Raw genomic sequence first — 17153 nt, forward strand, 5'->3', positions numbered from 1 at the left:
TTGTCATTTAGAGATGGATTTGGTTGGTTGATTTTTCAGTTCAGTGTGTGAAATGTAGTACTTTCTTTTCCCATGCTGCCTTGGCCTGTTCTCAGTCCAGTCTTCTGCTAGCCTACAGAACTACATTGCTTGAACATCAACTTGGTGTCAAGAGCACACAAGCTCCTCTTCCCAAAGACTTGAAGTATTATTATCAGTTGCCTATTTTGGCCCATCATTTCCTCAAATTTCTACTTAGAACCCTTTTTGTTACTATCCTTGGGGCTTTCCCATCCATCTTCTTTTTTTTGTCCTTCCTCTTTAAGCTTCGTGCCCCATTCTTCCTACGTCCATTATAGTTCTGGTTTCCAGCACTCTTTCTTCTAGCCTAATACTTACTTCTGTGCTTTCATACCTAACAGTAAACAGTCTGCTTATTCCCATGTGAATATTTAAAATTTCTTCCACAGAACTGTCATGGTTGTCTTTGTTTTGCTGCCAGTGTTTTCCATCTTAGTTTATGAATGTTCCATGTTACTTACAAATGTCCAGCCAAAAGTGAGTGTGCTTGTGTCTGTGCACATGCCTTGTGTGACACATGGTTGATAAGATGAAAGTGGCTTTTTTTTAAAGACAAAAAGTTACTGCTGTGCTTAGGTGGTATGACTCCCTTTAAGCCATCAGGCTGATTTTAGGGCAAGTGTCTTTTGTTTTTCAAAAAAGCCATTTCATTTCCTACTGCTGTTTTATCTTGTGTCTGGTTCACCATGGTCTGATTGCTTCCTTCTATCTCTAAATCCCACAGTCTTGGTGGCTCCCGTTTTTCATATAAGGTATGAGAGCAGAGTTCTTCAATTCCTATAGTGGGAATGATCTATTTGTATTCTCTCATGTAACAGTATACACTACTTGGTATAAGCCAGGTCTGGAATGTAAGGAAACCAGTCCTCTTCCACTCACTTGGACTGCCTAGTCATTGCTGACTTTACAGAAGGATGAATTGTTGCTCATATTTGTAAGCTATCCTTTCTTCAGAAATTCAAAGTGGTGCATAGCTTTTCACCATTATCTCCAGAACTCTGTAAATTAGGTTAAGCTGATAGACCACCTTATAGTTGCCACAGAGCTTCATAACTAAGAAGGGTTTTGGTTTGAGGTTACTACCTTTGCATTCACTAAGCCAGGGGTGGGCAAATTGTGGCCCGCGGGCCACATGCGGCCCGCTACAGAGTTGTTTGTGGCCCGCCAAGACAGTCAGAAAAATCTGCCTTGAACCGAGATTTCTTTCATTTCCTTCATTCCTACATTTGTCTCATTAAACTGATTCTAAAATTAAATGTGCTTGCAGCTATAGATGATATGAAATTAGCACAATAAATAAATTGAATAAAACTACCACTATTTTATTTAATTTATATTTATTGATTTTTATGATACAATTTATACCTTTTCTGAAATGCAAAGTTAACTAATGAATGCAATCATTTTAAAAGGTGCGGCTCTTCGCTAACCTCTGCTCCCACAAAGTGGCTCCCGAGCCAAAACAATTGCCCACCCCTGCACTAAGCCATTGGCTCTCATTGTTTTGTATCTTTCATCCCACAAATCACTTTGTCAAAGAACCTGGGTCCCATTTATCATTTATGGTAAGATTCAGGGACATAAAACATTGCAGTAGTATTATTGGGAGTAAATTTTATTGCTGTGGCTTTAATGGATAATTCCTGGCAGGTAGGGTCAGCAGTAAGCAGCACCTCAAAGACATGAAACTCTTTTAAGTGTCCATGTTCACTACTAGAATGGCAAAAGGTCACAGATGGTTAATCTGTGGCAGGTAGCATTGGCAGGAGATGACATGTCACGTTTGGAGGTGGACATGGGGATTGAGAGAGAACAAGTTCTTTGTAATCGTTATGAAAACCCTGTGCCCCACCTAGACATGTACCAGTGGTACATGTAGTGGTTGAGAAACAGTGCACTAAACTGCACAGTCTTCTACTTAAAGGAGGGAAAACATGAAAGAATGTGTGAGATAATCTGTAATAATTTGGTATTCTGTATTCAGTACATCTCTGACAGGGAAAGATTGCATTTTATATACTATGGGAATGCTCTGAATGGAATGCAAAATACACGAACATTTGAATGCCCTTATAATGCTTAAAGATTGTGTTGAAATTGCTGCTTGTAACACTTTCTATATATTCAGGCCTTAGATTATTCAAATGGTAGTTCACTTAAACATTTTAAGACAAACTCTGTTTGTTACAATAATAATGAAATTGCTACAGACTAATTACAAATAGGCCCAGGATGAAGACTTGCATTTTGCAGTCTTCTGATGTTACCAACCTTGATTTGAAAAACTAAAAGATGTATATCACCTTAAATACTAACAAATTTATTATAGCATAAGCTTTTGTGGGCTTTAAACTGTAGGTGCAGACCTATAGAATATTCCTGGGCTACAAGTTTGTTAAAGTTTTTAAGGCATAGCAGGGCTATTATTATTTCTGTTGAAATAAACTTAATACAGCTGCTGCTCAATTTAAACTTGATGTAGTTCATGGGAGAGGGATTTCTTTTTATTTCAAAGGGACATGTTTAGAAATGTCATGCCATCAGCAGATTTTCATCTTTACACAAGAAGTACGCTCTTCTGGTGTACTTTTTGTAAAATACAAGGTGGATTACACAGTGCAGGTGAATACAATATAATCAATAGCTAGAACATTCACTGAGAAAAATTTGATATGATCAACAGTTAGGACTAGGGGTGTGCACTTCGGGTTTCTGATTTGGATAAAATACCCGAATCGGACCCTATTTGTAAAGATTTGAGATTCCCGAATCAGGGCCAGCATTGTGGCCCCGATTTGGAAATCCCAAATCAAAGCTTCCCCAAAGCATTCGGGTTGCTTTGGAAAGCTTCGGGGCAACTTTAAAGAGCCCCTTTCCCTTTAAACTATCAGCTGGCAGGCGGCGGGGGGATCCCCCCTTTCCTGCCTCCTCCTCCACCTGCTGTCAGGTAGCGTGGGGAGGGATCTTGATAGTTATTTAAAGGGCTGATAGTTTAAAAGACCCTGCCACTTGCAAGCGGCAGGGCCCTTTAAATGGCCCAAATTTCACAAACCCCAGCCCCAGCCCCCCACTTACCTTGGCTCTGCTATTGGGGTGGTGGAGGCCGCGGCCCAGCAGCAGTGGCTCCGGCCTTCTCCACCACCCTGTAGACCCGCTGTCATGGCCCAGTCTGGACTCAATGAGGGTGAGGTCTCCTCTGAAGGAGAGGAGCCTCGTGTAGCCAGCCAGGACTCCTCAAGAGAAGAGGAGTTCTGTGTAGCCAGCCCTAGCCCTGACTCAGAAGCTGGTGATCAAGAGCAACAGCTGCTGGCTGATCAGAGCTTACAGCCAGCAGCCGAGGCACCAGCACCCTCTGGCCGCAATACCACAGAGGAAGCTCAGCCAGGGACATCCAAGGCTACAGGTGCAGCGCAGCCAAGGGCCTCCACAACCACCACCCCCAGGTTCACCCATGCCCAAAGAACGCCGCAGACAAGGCCAGAGATTAGAACTGCAGGAGAGACGGCACAGTGCTCGTCTCCTGAGCCAATGCCAGCTGCTGGAGAGCGATGATGAGTAGCATCAGGATGGAGCCCCAGCAGCTGGCTGGAAACCACACCTGGCTATAAAAGCCAGTCTGGAGAAACTGCCAGGCGTGGAAGCAATGTGTCGATTACCTGCAACCACTTCCTGGTACCTTGCATTTTGTTCTTGTCTGCATCTTGACTTGATACCCTCGTGCTCTGACCTACGGACTGGACTTGGCTTGGCTTTTGGATCCTGGACACACCCCTGGCATTTACCTTGTGCTCTGACTATGGACTGGACCTGGCTTGTGACTCTTGAACACTCCTTGGCTTCGTGTTAGTGCTTGGACTACCAGCTTGGGTGGGCCCAGCCAATGACATCTGCGGCCTCCTCCCCCTCCTCCTGCAATGGGCGGGAAGGGCGTTTTTGGCCTCCGCTGCTGCGCGGGCCCACAGGGTGGCAGAGAAAGCCGGAGCTGCGTCCTCCGGCCCTTCCTGCCTGGAAGGGCTGGAGAACTAACATAGCATTGTGGAAACTACCCAGTAAGAGCATATGTACCTCAGCAAACAGTAGCCAATGGCATATGATAACAATACTGAGAGATCTACACATAGTATCCATAAACGATTTCCAGATATCTCAAAGGAAGTCCATTTGCAGTTGTCTTCCATATGCCATCCATTTGAATATTGATAAAGAGATTACAAAGTAAGTCCAATTATGTGAGTAATGGAGGGATTAATCCCTTTCGTTTGGTCTAGTAAGAGTAGCTACTTTTGAAGACTGCTGTGAAGTTCAAGTTGTATGCTAGACCAAATATCAACCAGTGTGTATGTGTAGAAATATTGTTCATTTCTGTCACTTCACACTATGAGTAATGTTGTTAATCTGAGGAGTAATAATTTTGAATAGCACTTGTTGATGGGACATTAGAACATACATTGCAGAAGCTTAGCAGAAAATGTATATTAGAAAATGCATGTTAAAATCTTGGAATGTGCTATATTGCCGTCAATAGATTCTGCTATAGGTGTAGCCCAAAGTTGTGCTGTTGAACAATTAATTAACAAAATTCTATGGGACTAGACTGCATAGATGACATATGAAAATTCTGCCATAATTTGTCTCCTACTCTCCCTAGTACTTTAATCTAGAATCTAGAATTGCATTAGGCAGCAGCAAAGATGATTATTATAGCATTAATCTTTAACTGGCGGTTTGCAACATCTATCTAGGATACGATGAGCAGGAATAAGCTATATTGGTAGTTAACACAGCTCTTTATACTCTTCTCTTTTAATAAAGGAAAAAGCATGAAAGAGGAGAACAGACATGGACAGTAAAGGTATCAACAACGGTGTCAAAGATGAAAAGATTATGTTTTGTGTTGCATGCTAGAGTCCTAGATCAGGAAAGCTTGAAAGTCATAGATCTTCACTGTCTTTGGCCTAGTCTACAGCACAATGAGATGGTAGAATATTGAGGAAGTAGGGGCTGCACCGCTTCAGACTGCTGGTGAGAGAATTCTGATTTTGAATACTCCTTCCCTTAAAAAATTCCCTGCAAAATGCAAAACAGATAAAAAGGCAAGGGACTGTAAAAGGGCATATCTCTGCTGGATTTCCATTTGCAGGGAGTTTTTAATGTAGGGGAACACTTGAAAATGTGATTATTTTCTTGTAGTGTGAAGTCATACAGTTCATTGTTCTGTGTTAGTCTGCATGGGTAGACAAGTCTGTCATAATTTCTCTAAGGCCTTTTCTTTGGACAAAGCATTAAGTTCACTATGTTCTTTATAATAGTGTTGTGAATCAGGCTGAGAGGGAAGATGTTCAAATGTTTCTGTTCCCCTGCTACACAAAAAAAAAGGATTTTGTGTTTAAGGTTAGAGAGGATTTTTTATGCAAATTACTTTGGGATCTCCTGCTTGTATTTTTTCTTCTGTATGGCAGTGGGATTGGTGGAACAAACAAGTGAGTTTGAGACTCATTTGTGATCTTGGCATGTATATGTGGCAGCAAGAGAGTGTTGTATCTGCACAGCACTATGGTGATTGTCCAAAGCTTTTTGTGGCCAAGTAAGAACTTGGATTGAAATAAGGAAGACTCTGGTTCAGCATTAGCTGGCACTCAACAGTCCCTCACATGGTGACGATGATATGATGGAAAGGGATTGTGTACCTTATGTTGATTTAGGATAGATTAGGAGAACAAACATGAACTGCTCAGCACTGAGGTGACCTTTATGGGCAATTTTTGCTCTGATCCATCTTGTATTTGGCTTGTAATGGCAACTAACGCTGAGAATTAAGGTATCTACCAGGCATTTGAAATACTTTCAAAAAAAAAATTCTCCATGTCATGCTGTCTTCCCTGCTTATTTGTGTGTCTTTTGGCTGATATAGTTCAGGCACATGAATCTAGGGTGGGAAAAACAGTATGAGCATGAGATTTTGTTTCTTTTAACTTCTTTAATATCCAGTAATTTGTTAATTCATGCGATTTAATTTGGATTAAATGTGCAGATGTACTTCCAGTTTTTCATTGACTGCCTCCTTGCATAGCTGTTGTCATTACGAGCCTTTAGACAGAATAAGTAATCTTTTCTCTGAGCTTTTGGACTTACTCCAAGCAAAATACTACTAATAAATTTCATGTAGGTTCATATAGGTGGTTGTCCATTCGTCCCAGTGGAGGCAGAAGAAACTTGACATAGTATAATTTATGAGGTAGGTCTCCTGTCATCTTTACTTCAGTTTACTACCCAAGTGCACTGTCCTTTATTACCAGATTACTATACCGCATTGTTTTTGCAAATAATTATTCTCTGCTCAAAGAACTGGTTGTTTAGAAGGCTAGCTTACCTGTGATGACCTGATAAAAATGAAATAAATTTGTTGGCTTACAGCGGCAGATAGTGCCAAGGATTAAGGCAACATGTAAATCCATTTTGTTGTACATGTTGCTGTATTTGCAGTATTTTTCAAATTTTGGTTTGGAGCCCCCTGGGGGTTTGGGTCTACTCCAATGAATCTATGAGTATTTTTGTAAGGAGAAAGGAGTGAGATGCTTACATGGAAATCTGGTTAATATCAAAATATAATCCTCTCCATTTTCTAGTTTGGGGGCAAGGACACCACACTGCCTCAGAACAAGGGCGGTGTTTATTTTATATTTGTGTCATGTTGTGTCTACCCTGCTTTTCTCCCCGGTGAGAATCCAAAGTGGCTTAAATCATTCTCCTCTCCTCCATTTTATCCTCACAACAGCCCCGTGGGGTAGGTTAGGCAGAGAGTGTGTGACTGTCCCAAAGTCACCAAGTGAGCTTCTTTGGCAGAATGAAGATTTGAAACTGGGGCTTCCAGATGCTAGTCCAACACTTTTTTCATCACAACCTCCTAATCAAAGGATGGAACTGATTAGAACTTAAGTTAGAGCCATTTGAGTTGTAACACTCTTTCTATATTTAGTAGCCTTCTGAGATCTGAGCTAGTAGGCTGTGCAGAGGTGATGAAACCAATTTACATAAACTTACCTTTAAAGTGTGACAGATAAGGGTCTTTCCATATTGTTTTGCTTGAAAGCTTTCAAAGGAAAGTCCAGCATGTATTGGCAATGGAAGAAGAGGGGATTTGGGAGGTCTATGCATTTAAAAAAAATCAAAATAGGGGTCTTTGGATTGCTTATGTTTGAGAATCTCTGGGCAGTAGAATGTAATGTTTGTTATCCAAATAGTATGGTACATGTGCACACTAGCAAGGAGCTCCTTATTGGCAAAAGTCCTCATATCATCTGTCTAATTAGGGAGTATCTGTGTTCCTGAATTTTGGTTGATGAAATAGCCCAAGGTCATTGCCAGTCTGGCCAGATCATTGATGAAAATGGTTAGAGTAAGGCAAATGCAGATATGGCCCCTGCAACTGAAGCCGGGAATTTTAATCCCAAATGGGCATGGTTCTAAATGCTGGCCCAGTTCACATGTCTACGTAGGAATGCATACTTTAGTAGTAGCCTCTCTCAGTGTGGATGAAACAAAAACTACTTCTTTCTCTGTTTTCTTCTCACCCCCCCCCCTTTCCAATTTCAACTCTGTTCTCTGAATACTGAATTTTAGGATCCTTAGATGAGATGTTTGTTTATCCTTCTGCGACCACTGCAATAAGTTTTTGCTGTCAGTCTGCATGTGACTAAGAAGTCCAGAACCACTGCATGCAATTCAGTTACATGGTCCAAATTCTTATTAAGTAAATGGAAAGGGATTTACTTCTGCTTTTAACCATTGCTGCCTCATTCACAGGCCCTTTCTTAGTTACTACCTAACATCTGATTATGTCAGATATTTGGCTTGCAAATGGAATTAAAGTTTCATTAATCAAAATGCAGGCTACAAATATTTAAATAAATTCAACTAGCCATTTATTCAAATTGCCCATGATAAATACAAAGAGATTCCAAAGTGTATAAAGCTGGTGCCATTTTTAAAAAGTTGTTTTTCTTTTTGAGTTGCCTGAGATGAATGTGGCTTAGTATGAATCTGACAGAATAATAGAGAATGATTCAAATACCAGTTAGGGTGGAGTGGGGGTGCGCATAACAATGTCTGTGTTTCTAGAATATAAATATGGTTACCTTAAGAGTCCTGATGAAATTCAAGCATTCACCTCCTTGAATTAGTAACTAATCTAAATAATATATCAAAAACTCTTTATTGTTTTCTGCATAAATTCTTTTACTTTGATATTTTGAGTTAAATCACTGAAGATACTTTAGGCAGGTGCAGATTGACCTAGCATCAGCTTGCACATGCCGATTGATCAAATGTACACTATTTTTGTGTCTACAAATAATTGTGTATGTACAGTTTATTACAAAAAATTCAAATAGAACAAGAGATGGCTTTAGCTTTCCATAGTTATCCCAGACACCAGATTTCATCTGAGCTTATACTGGTGTTTGCTAGAGCTCTAAAACTCCTTGTAGTGGCCTTTGTGTAGTGATTCTTGAATCTGTGGCAAGTAACAAGCAGAGAGGGCAGTCTTCCTCTAAGACTGTAGATGCACTGCTTTCATATGTTGTCCACAAGGATTTTTGTTAGAACAAGCCACTTAAAATTATATTCTAATAAGATAATTACCATCAGTGTATTGATTTGTTAAAACATTTATATCCTACCTTTCCCACTATCCATGGTAGCTCAGTTGGCTTACAAGATGATATTAAAATAGCAAAGCAAGCAAACCAGTTATAAGAAACAATAATAATAAACTGTCACTATCCTCAATGAAAAATCCTTTATTTTTTTGCCACTAAGGCCAGTCTGAACAACTCAGTATTACAGTGAAACCAGGCCCATGTGAAGGCCTCCTCACTTCCTCAGGGGGAACATTCCATAGATCTGGCACCACTGTCAAAAGTAAATGAATCTAAGTAGTAGCTAACTCTGTAATATTAAGGGAGGGCAGGGCACGGCACTTGTACAGGAGGGAATTCTGAGAAGGTGCACAGAGTCATAGTGGCTTGAATTGGAACCAGAAGCATATAGGTAACCAGCGAAACTACTTCAAGATGGGGGTAATAGGCTCTGCCCTCCAGACGCTAATCAATACACACACAGCCACAGTATGTACTAACTGCAGCTTTTGAATCCTCTTCAAGGAAGCCCCACACAGAATGCAGTGCATTAATCTCAGAGGTCAGCAGGGCCATCAGCAGAACTTGAGAAGATAAACCCTCTTAGTGCTAAGTGCAACCAGAAGAATTCATTTTTTCCTCCTGCATTTACTTGATCTTCTGATAACAGCAAGGGATTTAAACTACCAGATTCAGTCCTATACCATCCAGAGTGGGCAGAACAGAGTCTTTCAAAGTATTCACTTTGTCAATCAACATTGCCTGTGTGTCTTTTCTAGAGTCATTTTGTTCCTCTAGCTTCTTCAGCTTTGTATCCAGGCTGAGAACAGAGACTGTTTCTTGTGATGATTTGTTAGAAGAGCCAGGGAGTCATTGGCATACTGATGACATTTACCCCAAAGCTTTGGATGGTCTCACTCAAAGGTCTTGCATATAAATTAAACAGCATAAGCACAAGGATCAAACCCTGTGTATCACTGCAGATCCCTGGTGCCATCATCCACAGTGACTCAAAGTATCACATTTTTAAAAATTATATTAAGTATTCATAAATTCAGTTTAGGCAAACTGTTGGTTAAATTTATTAGTTAGTAATTTTGATGATGTTCTGTTCCCACTGTGTAGCTTAATCTGGCTCTTCTGACCTGAGGTCAATTGGACTTGCTACCAGAAACAGAACATTAACTGCAAAACACCACAGATTGCAGTAAATATGTTAGCACATTTGCTTTCATTTTAGAACTGTTTGTGGAAGGAAGTATGACAAAAAAAACCTTACATTTTTTAACATTACTAGACTGTTCACTACATCCCATGTAATTATGAGTTCAGAAGCAAACCTTTAGGTGAATATTGCGTTGTAGCAGCAGACATATGCTTCCTTTATTCTTGGAATATTGTGTGTGAACAATTGACAAGGTTAAGCATCTCATATAGCTGGTGAAACAGTTTTAAATTTTTATAGCACATGGTCTGCATACTTTATTGTTTACTCATAAGTGGCAAGCTTCTCCTGCACATTTACAATCCAAGCCAAAATCCATGAAAACTGACTCATAGAGGAGCATGCTATGTTTATATGCAGCCCACACCAATCAGTAACCTATTGGTTGCTTTCTTCCAGCTGCTATAAATTTTTTGCCTTCATTTTTCCACTTGATGTTTTCTTTTTGGCCTAAATAATACAAATAAGCAAGCCAGTTGTCAACTGGTCTTTAACTTGGGGCTTTTTGTGTAGTGATGCCCTGAGAGATTTATCAGGCTTTGAATCTTTTTGTGTCCACAGATGAAAAACTATTTTTGAAAGCTTTTCATGTTCACTGGCATTTCCTAGCTGTAGATTTGTGCTAGTAATCGCTTTGTCTTTTTTTCCCTTTGTATTGGTTGTAGTTTTGTGTGATTATTTTGTAAGTTACTTTGCATAGCAAAAAAGTAATTTTTTTTTGCCATCATGGTCTCAGTGCAATCCTGCATGGGAACTGTGCACTTTATACTCTGCCTTTCTCTCCAGTGGGGACCCAAAGCATTCTACATTGTTCTTCTGTCCTTTTGATCCTCACAACATCCCTGTGAGGTAGATTAAGTTGAGATAATGTTACTGGCCCCCAGGATCATCCAGCAGGCGTACATAGAAATTTTTATCCATATCTTGACTGGGCAAAGGCTAGAATGCTGTCATCTTTGGTATTCTGAAGGAAGAGGAGAACAGAATGAAGATTTTTTAAAAAAATGAAATGTATTTATAGCCTGCTGTACAAAGATAAGGGATTCTAGCAGTACTGCCATTGTGGGATATCAGGCTGCACCAGATCCATAGTTCATGTACGCTAAAGGTTCTTTTCTGGTATAATATGCTTTATATATGCTCCTTTTGGAGACTGTTGAATTCTGCCCCAATGAAATTTCTCAGTAGTTCATCTTCTATCTGGGATATGCAGAATCATTCTAGCTTCCAGTAACTGTACAAACTTGAGCACAATTCAGGATGCTGAATTTAATCTTTAAACATTCTAAACACCTAGGGACTGAAATGTCTTAGAGACTAGTTCCCTCTGCTGTGTTTGTTACAATCTGAGATTAACTAACTGGGTGTCCTCTTAATGATACCATCTTTGTACTGTGTTCAAACAGCAAAGGTGCACTTCGTGATTCCCCCCCCCCCTTATTTATGAACAACCACCACCACCCTGATCCATTCAAAAGTGGTATTAGTGTTATATGGCCTGGATTCTGGAGTTTAGAATAAAGAAAGCAAACAGAGAATTCTTAATTTCCTTTTATCATGATTTGTTAATGGGATTTTTATGCTTTTTGGCTGCATTAAATCTTCTGCTGGGTGGGGCATTAAGTAAATGAACCTTTATCATAATACGGTACATAGATGAATGATGATATATAGATATAATCACGCATGCACATATTTTACTCTCGGAAAGAGACCTAGTCCCATACATCCGTTTTATGATGTCTAGCTGATTCAAATATAGACACATAATTTACTTCAACGTGGTTCAGGTGTAGTTGGTGCATGGATGGCTATGCTTTTGAGCATGAAGTGGAGCTGTGCAGGTGAAATAAAGCAATACTCCCTTGTTCATCAGAAGGTTTTGGAAAAATTAGAACTGTGACATGAAAGCAATAGAATAAATTATATAAATCCTGCCATTTCTTTTTAAAAAGATCAATAATGGACAAACTTTCCTGAAAAGCAACTGTGGTTGATTACTTCTCCACTACACTATGTAGTTCCAACGGGACACTAGCTGTGTTTTGGTATATGTGCTCTGCTTATGCAAGTAGACATGGAGGTCTTGCTCTGCTGCTTGAAGTGTGGGTACCCTAGAACATGTTCCAAAATAATTTGCCACACTTGGAGCTTCTGTTTTAGACACATCGTTGTAATTACTGGCCCATGTAAGATAAATATTAGGCTCTGTTTGGAAAGCAGAATTTAAGTTGCTTTCTCTATACAAAACTAGTTGCATAATTAACTTATTGGCTTGTACTTTGGGGTTCAGATACTGGTACGGCATATGTCCTGTCCTTTTAGTCTAAGTATGCATTAGTAGAATATCAGTTTTCCATTTTTGGACCAGTATAGAGGTTTAAGGTTATACAAATTTTAGCACAGTTGCAGGTTACCTTGGATTGTGCATGGGTTTAATTATGTCTTCTGTCTCCCTTCTCTTTCCCGGGCCCTCATTATTGTAAGTGTACCCATACCTTTATCCTTTTTTTTATTATTAAGTAGAAAATACACAGAGAATTCAGTGGTGCAATTCTGTGAGGAGAAAAAACTTCTGTCTTACTAGATTTTTATTTTAAAACTTAGAATAGAGTTGAATATTTAGCTGAGAAACAATGGGAAAGATACGCTGCTGTAGCTCGCACAAAACGAGCGCATGAAGAGCAAAAATGCTCCTTGTTAAAAAAAAAAGCCGCGTTCCCTTTAAGATTATAGCTTTCCATCCCCCTCTCTGATTGACAGCGTCCCCGAGTCACATGACCTGCCTCTGTTTGAAGGTCACAAAAACCTGCTTCCTTCATAGAGACGGAGGGGGAAAGCGAACGAGAGGGAGTGTGTGCGCGCGCGAGGGAGAGAGCGAGTTCAAGTCAAAATGGCCGACGGAGTCTCTGCTGGCTTTTGAACATTTCAAATTGAGAAAATTAGAAAAACAGCAAAATAAATCGGGATCTCTTCACTTCCATTTTTTACCTTGTATGCCTCAACTTGCTGGATTTTAAGCACTGTTGCACTTTATGAGGTTAGTCATTTTTAAACTGATCTTCAACCTTTTTTTTTTGTACATTTAATTTGACCGTTTCGTCTGATGTTGCACCAGGATGTATGGCTTCTCATAAGGAATTCTAATTCACTTTGGTCTTGGATCTAAATCAGTTGCTAGGGTTTAGGGGGGGGGGGATCTGTATTAGAAATACGTGGCATATTTTTCAAAGGGTTTAAATATATTTTAAATTGCTTTGATGCAAACTAGCTTAAAGTGCATAGATATATCTAAATCTTAATAACCTTCCTAAGGTTCTTTTCACATTCTGTCCTCTGTACAGTCCTGAGGCTTTTAAATCTGCTGCAAAAATTAGCATAAATTAAATGGGCTTGCATTCTTTCTTGCTTCTAGGGTTGGACAGAGAAGGGGGGGAGGTGCGTATTTTTTATAATCAACTGATACTTAAGAAGATGAAAATAATACAGCATTGCGGTTTACATGCTTTGAAGTTTGGGATTTTGGAAGATTTCTGCAGTTTGTAATCTACCTTGGTGCATATTCTCTTGTGAGTGTTTCCCTCCCTCCCAGTCTGCTTCCCCTCCCCCTTTCCTTGTAACCAGATGCATTTCATTTGCATTACAGTTAGAACCAAATGGTCATACCCCTGTAAACATGGCATTTAGAGTTCAAAAGAGGCAACCTGAATAGTTAGTTCTAGTTTGAAATGACATTCTGCTATAACCACATTCTTTCTGTAGCAGCTGCCCCCACCTTACTCTTAAGTTTTGAAAATCTGGCTTTGCGAATGAGATGTGAAAGATGAATTATTCTATTGGTTGTAAATAAATATTCACATAAGCTGAATAAAGATGCTATAGTGTATGGATTTCAGATGCTGTTCCTTTAAAATGAAGCTGTGTGTCCCTCCAAAAGAAGCAGAACAGCAATGGGAGATCATTCTAACGCTTGCTTTCTATGGGCAAGCCCTTCCCCCTGCATTGTGAGAATGTGATGTAATGCACCTCTCTGTGGGGTGGAATTGAGTAGGACAATGTACATTTTGATTGTCATGTATTTTCTCTTTCTGAAAGGTCTTGTGTTCAGTTTGTATTGTAATTCTGTTTGAAAGCACTGCAGCTAGTTGAATTTTTGTGATGTGATAAATTACCAGAAATATTCTTTTCATAGGTACAGACTTCATTATAGCTTGCTTTCTTGAATTTATCCTTGCATATTTACAGCACCAATTAAGTAACATTCGCGGCATCCCACCACCTTTTTGACTTAACATTTACTAAATTTTATTTAAGGATTCAGGTACTGTAAATTGTGCTGGGCTTTGTGAATTTGAGTGAATATGGCTTTATTTCTTCATCTTGTGCACATGTGTATATGTGCATACATCATGTGGGTGACCTATTTGAGAAATGCTGTAGTGCAATGTTGCATACCTTATATTGGCCTGGGAAACTGGGCTTTCTGACCAGTTCTTTTATAAATTTCTCTGCCAGCTGAATGTAATACTCCATGCATCTGACAAACTGAGCTGTCATGCACAAAGCTTATGTCACAATAAATTAGTTAATCTTTAGGGTAATGGAAGACTCTTTAACACTTTGGATGCAATAAACTACCATGACTAGTGTTCTGCAGTTAAGAAACAGTGCGACATTGGCTTAACCTAGGTGTGTTGTAGTGTATGTGCTTTTTATATCTTGTAATTCTATCTTGTTCTATTAAGGATTATGCAGTTAACCCTTTTTAAAAGATGGTAACCTTTTGGTGGCTCAGAAAATATGGTGAGTGCCTGCCTTGAGACCCATCAAGTTATCATGTACTTGGGAAGAGTTATAATGGCCAGAGTGGATAGATTACATTGGGGAAGGGTTAAATCAAGTTTTTGAAATCCATGTATGTCCTGAACGAGCCTTTGTTTGAAAGGAAGCCCCATAAAAAAAATACACTTCATCTGTGATAAACATGCTAGGCTCAAGCTGTAAATGTTCAGAACTTTCTAAAAGCAAGGGTTGGTAAGTAGTGGGCTGAATAGTGTTTCTGTATGAGATGACAGTATTCAAGTTTGGTTAATAAGGTCATAACTGTTTTTGACTTTTAAAGAAATACATACAGCTCTGGTAGCTGGACAACATAAAATAGATGTAGATGTACAAGGTCACCCATATGGGTTTCGTGGACAATCCTGGTGTAGTTTAAATTGCAGCAGCTCCCAAATCCTTGGGCCTCTGACTTGCTAGTATTGAAGTCTACTAGGAAGTTGATAATAATAAATACAGTACATAATGAATTGTGTCAGTTGTAAATCTTAATCACAGAAGCTGGATATCTGTACTTGTTGCTTGTTCTTGCAGCTTTTAGCTCAATCTGTTTCATATTCCACAATTCAGTTGTAAGCACCACTTTCTTCTGCATTCATTATGTATAAGAGTCCCTTTTCTGAGTATCACCGTGAAGGGATGAGAAATGACCAGAGGGAGTAATGGTCTCTAGAATACGCACCTCTTGATGTGCATCTAGTGTCTTCTCTGATGGTGTTTGGTTGCTAGCCAAAACATCTTATGTGAGAAATATCTGTGGCACTTGCTGCTGGAGGATAAGGTGGTTCTATCTTGAGGTTATATAATTATAATTTGTCATCTACAGATGGTTTTCCACTACTGTTGGTTTTAATGATAATTTGACTTTATTATATGAAAACTTGGGGTCATGGGAAGTAAATGAGGATTATAAGTGCAAGATTTATATTTATATTCAGATTTTTACTTTAAGCCAGTTCCATAGTTGTTGTTTGATGTAGCCTGAGAACAGAGTCTTGTGGCATCTTAAAGACTAACAAATATACTGTTCCATAAACATTCTGTTTCACAAAAGCTTATGCCCAAAACTAAGTTCTTGCACAAAATCCAATTCAAAGAAAGTCTACTACTTTTATCCATCACGCAAAACTAGGTATGCAGTACTACATGGTCCCCTTCAGTCTCTTAGATTTATTTTATTATTTATTTATGTTGTTTATAGTCTGCCTTTCTCACTGAGACTCAAGGCAGATTACAGAGTGTGAGACTAGTGCAATCAGTATCAAGGATATTTCCATACAGTGCCAAGGATATTTCCATAAGCAATCTCATAGGATTTTACACAGATATAGCATTAGCAAGGATCCAATACAAAGTTGAAGAATTGCTGAAACAGACCATAGTCAATTCTAGGACTGACATAGATAACATGAAGCACAGGTAGTATATAGGAGTATATATTAAAAGCAACAAATAATATGCAAGGCAACTTAGTGGTGAAGTCTCTGGTCCCTAACTCATTAGCGAAGCATCTGAGACCCTCTCCCTACAATACTTCCCTCCTATATGAGTAAAAAGCCTTTTGGATAATTCGGTTTTGCATAGTTTGCAGAAAGCCAGGAGAGTGGGCGCTCTTCTGACAGCCTCAGGCAGGCTGTTTGTTCCACAGGGTGGGGGCCACCACAGAGAAAGCCTGTGTGTGGACTGCTGTTGATTTTGCCCATGTGCAGACTGGCACCTGCAAGAGACCCTGTTCAGATGAGCAAAGCTGCGGTGGAGGGACATAGGTAGAGAGGTGGTCCTGTAGGTATGCTGGGCCAAGGCCATGAAGAGCTTTGTATGTGATAACCAATACCTTGAATTGAGCACGGTAACTGATAGGTAGCTAATTGAATGACTGTAGGATGAGAGTGAGGTAGCCAGTAGAGTGATTGTAGGATGGGAGTGATGTTCATGTCCTGCTCGTTCCTGCTAACAGTCAAGCTGCAGCATTTTGCACCAACTGGAGCCTCCTAGTTAACGCAGATGGGAGACCTATGTATAGTGCATTACAATAGTCAAGTTTTCATGTTACCATAGCTTGGATCCAGGTGTCCAGGTCATCCGTGTTGAGGTAAGAAGCCATCTTCCAGGCTAGAGTGAGATTGTAGTAAGCATTTTTTGCGGCTGCCTTAACTTGTTTTTCTAGTAGTAGTGCTAGATCCAGTATAACCCTAGGCTCTTAACTGAGTCTGCAAGGGTCAGACAAACTCCATCAAAAGTGGAGAGTACAATGTCTTTCAATATCTCTGCCTTCCCAACAAGCATCAGCCTTGTCTGGGTTCAATTTCAATTCATTTTTCGACCATTTCACCACAGCTGTCAGGCAGTGAGTGATCTAAGATGTCTACTGCATCCTGTGGGGACCTAGATAG

General features: G+C 39.7%; 1 protein-coding gene across 2 annotated transcripts in view; it reads left to right on the plus strand.

The window, feature by feature from the left end:
• TNRC6B (trinucleotide repeat containing adaptor 6B) overlaps nucleotides 1-17153 on the plus strand; it is a 161516-nt gene that overhangs the window by 39582 nt on the left and 104781 nt on the right. The window contains exon 1 of one of the 2 annotated variants that reach the window (XM_054989154.1): nucleotides 12769-12961. The exons of the other annotated variant lie outside the window; for it this stretch is intronic. Coding sequence (XP_054845129.1) covers nucleotides 12957-12961 — 5 coding nt within the window. The 5' untranslated portion in view covers nucleotides 12769-12956. Of the gene's footprint in view, nucleotides 1-12768; nucleotides 12962-17153 lie in introns of those variants that run through there. 2 annotated transcript variants of the gene reach the window in all.

The sequence above is a fragment of the Eublepharis macularius genome, chromosome 9, assembly GCF_028583425.1.
Source record: "Eublepharis macularius isolate TG4126 chromosome 9, MPM_Emac_v1.0, whole genome shotgun sequence".
Classification (NCBI taxonomy): domain Eukaryota; kingdom Metazoa; phylum Chordata; class Lepidosauria; order Squamata; family Eublepharidae; genus Eublepharis; species Eublepharis macularius.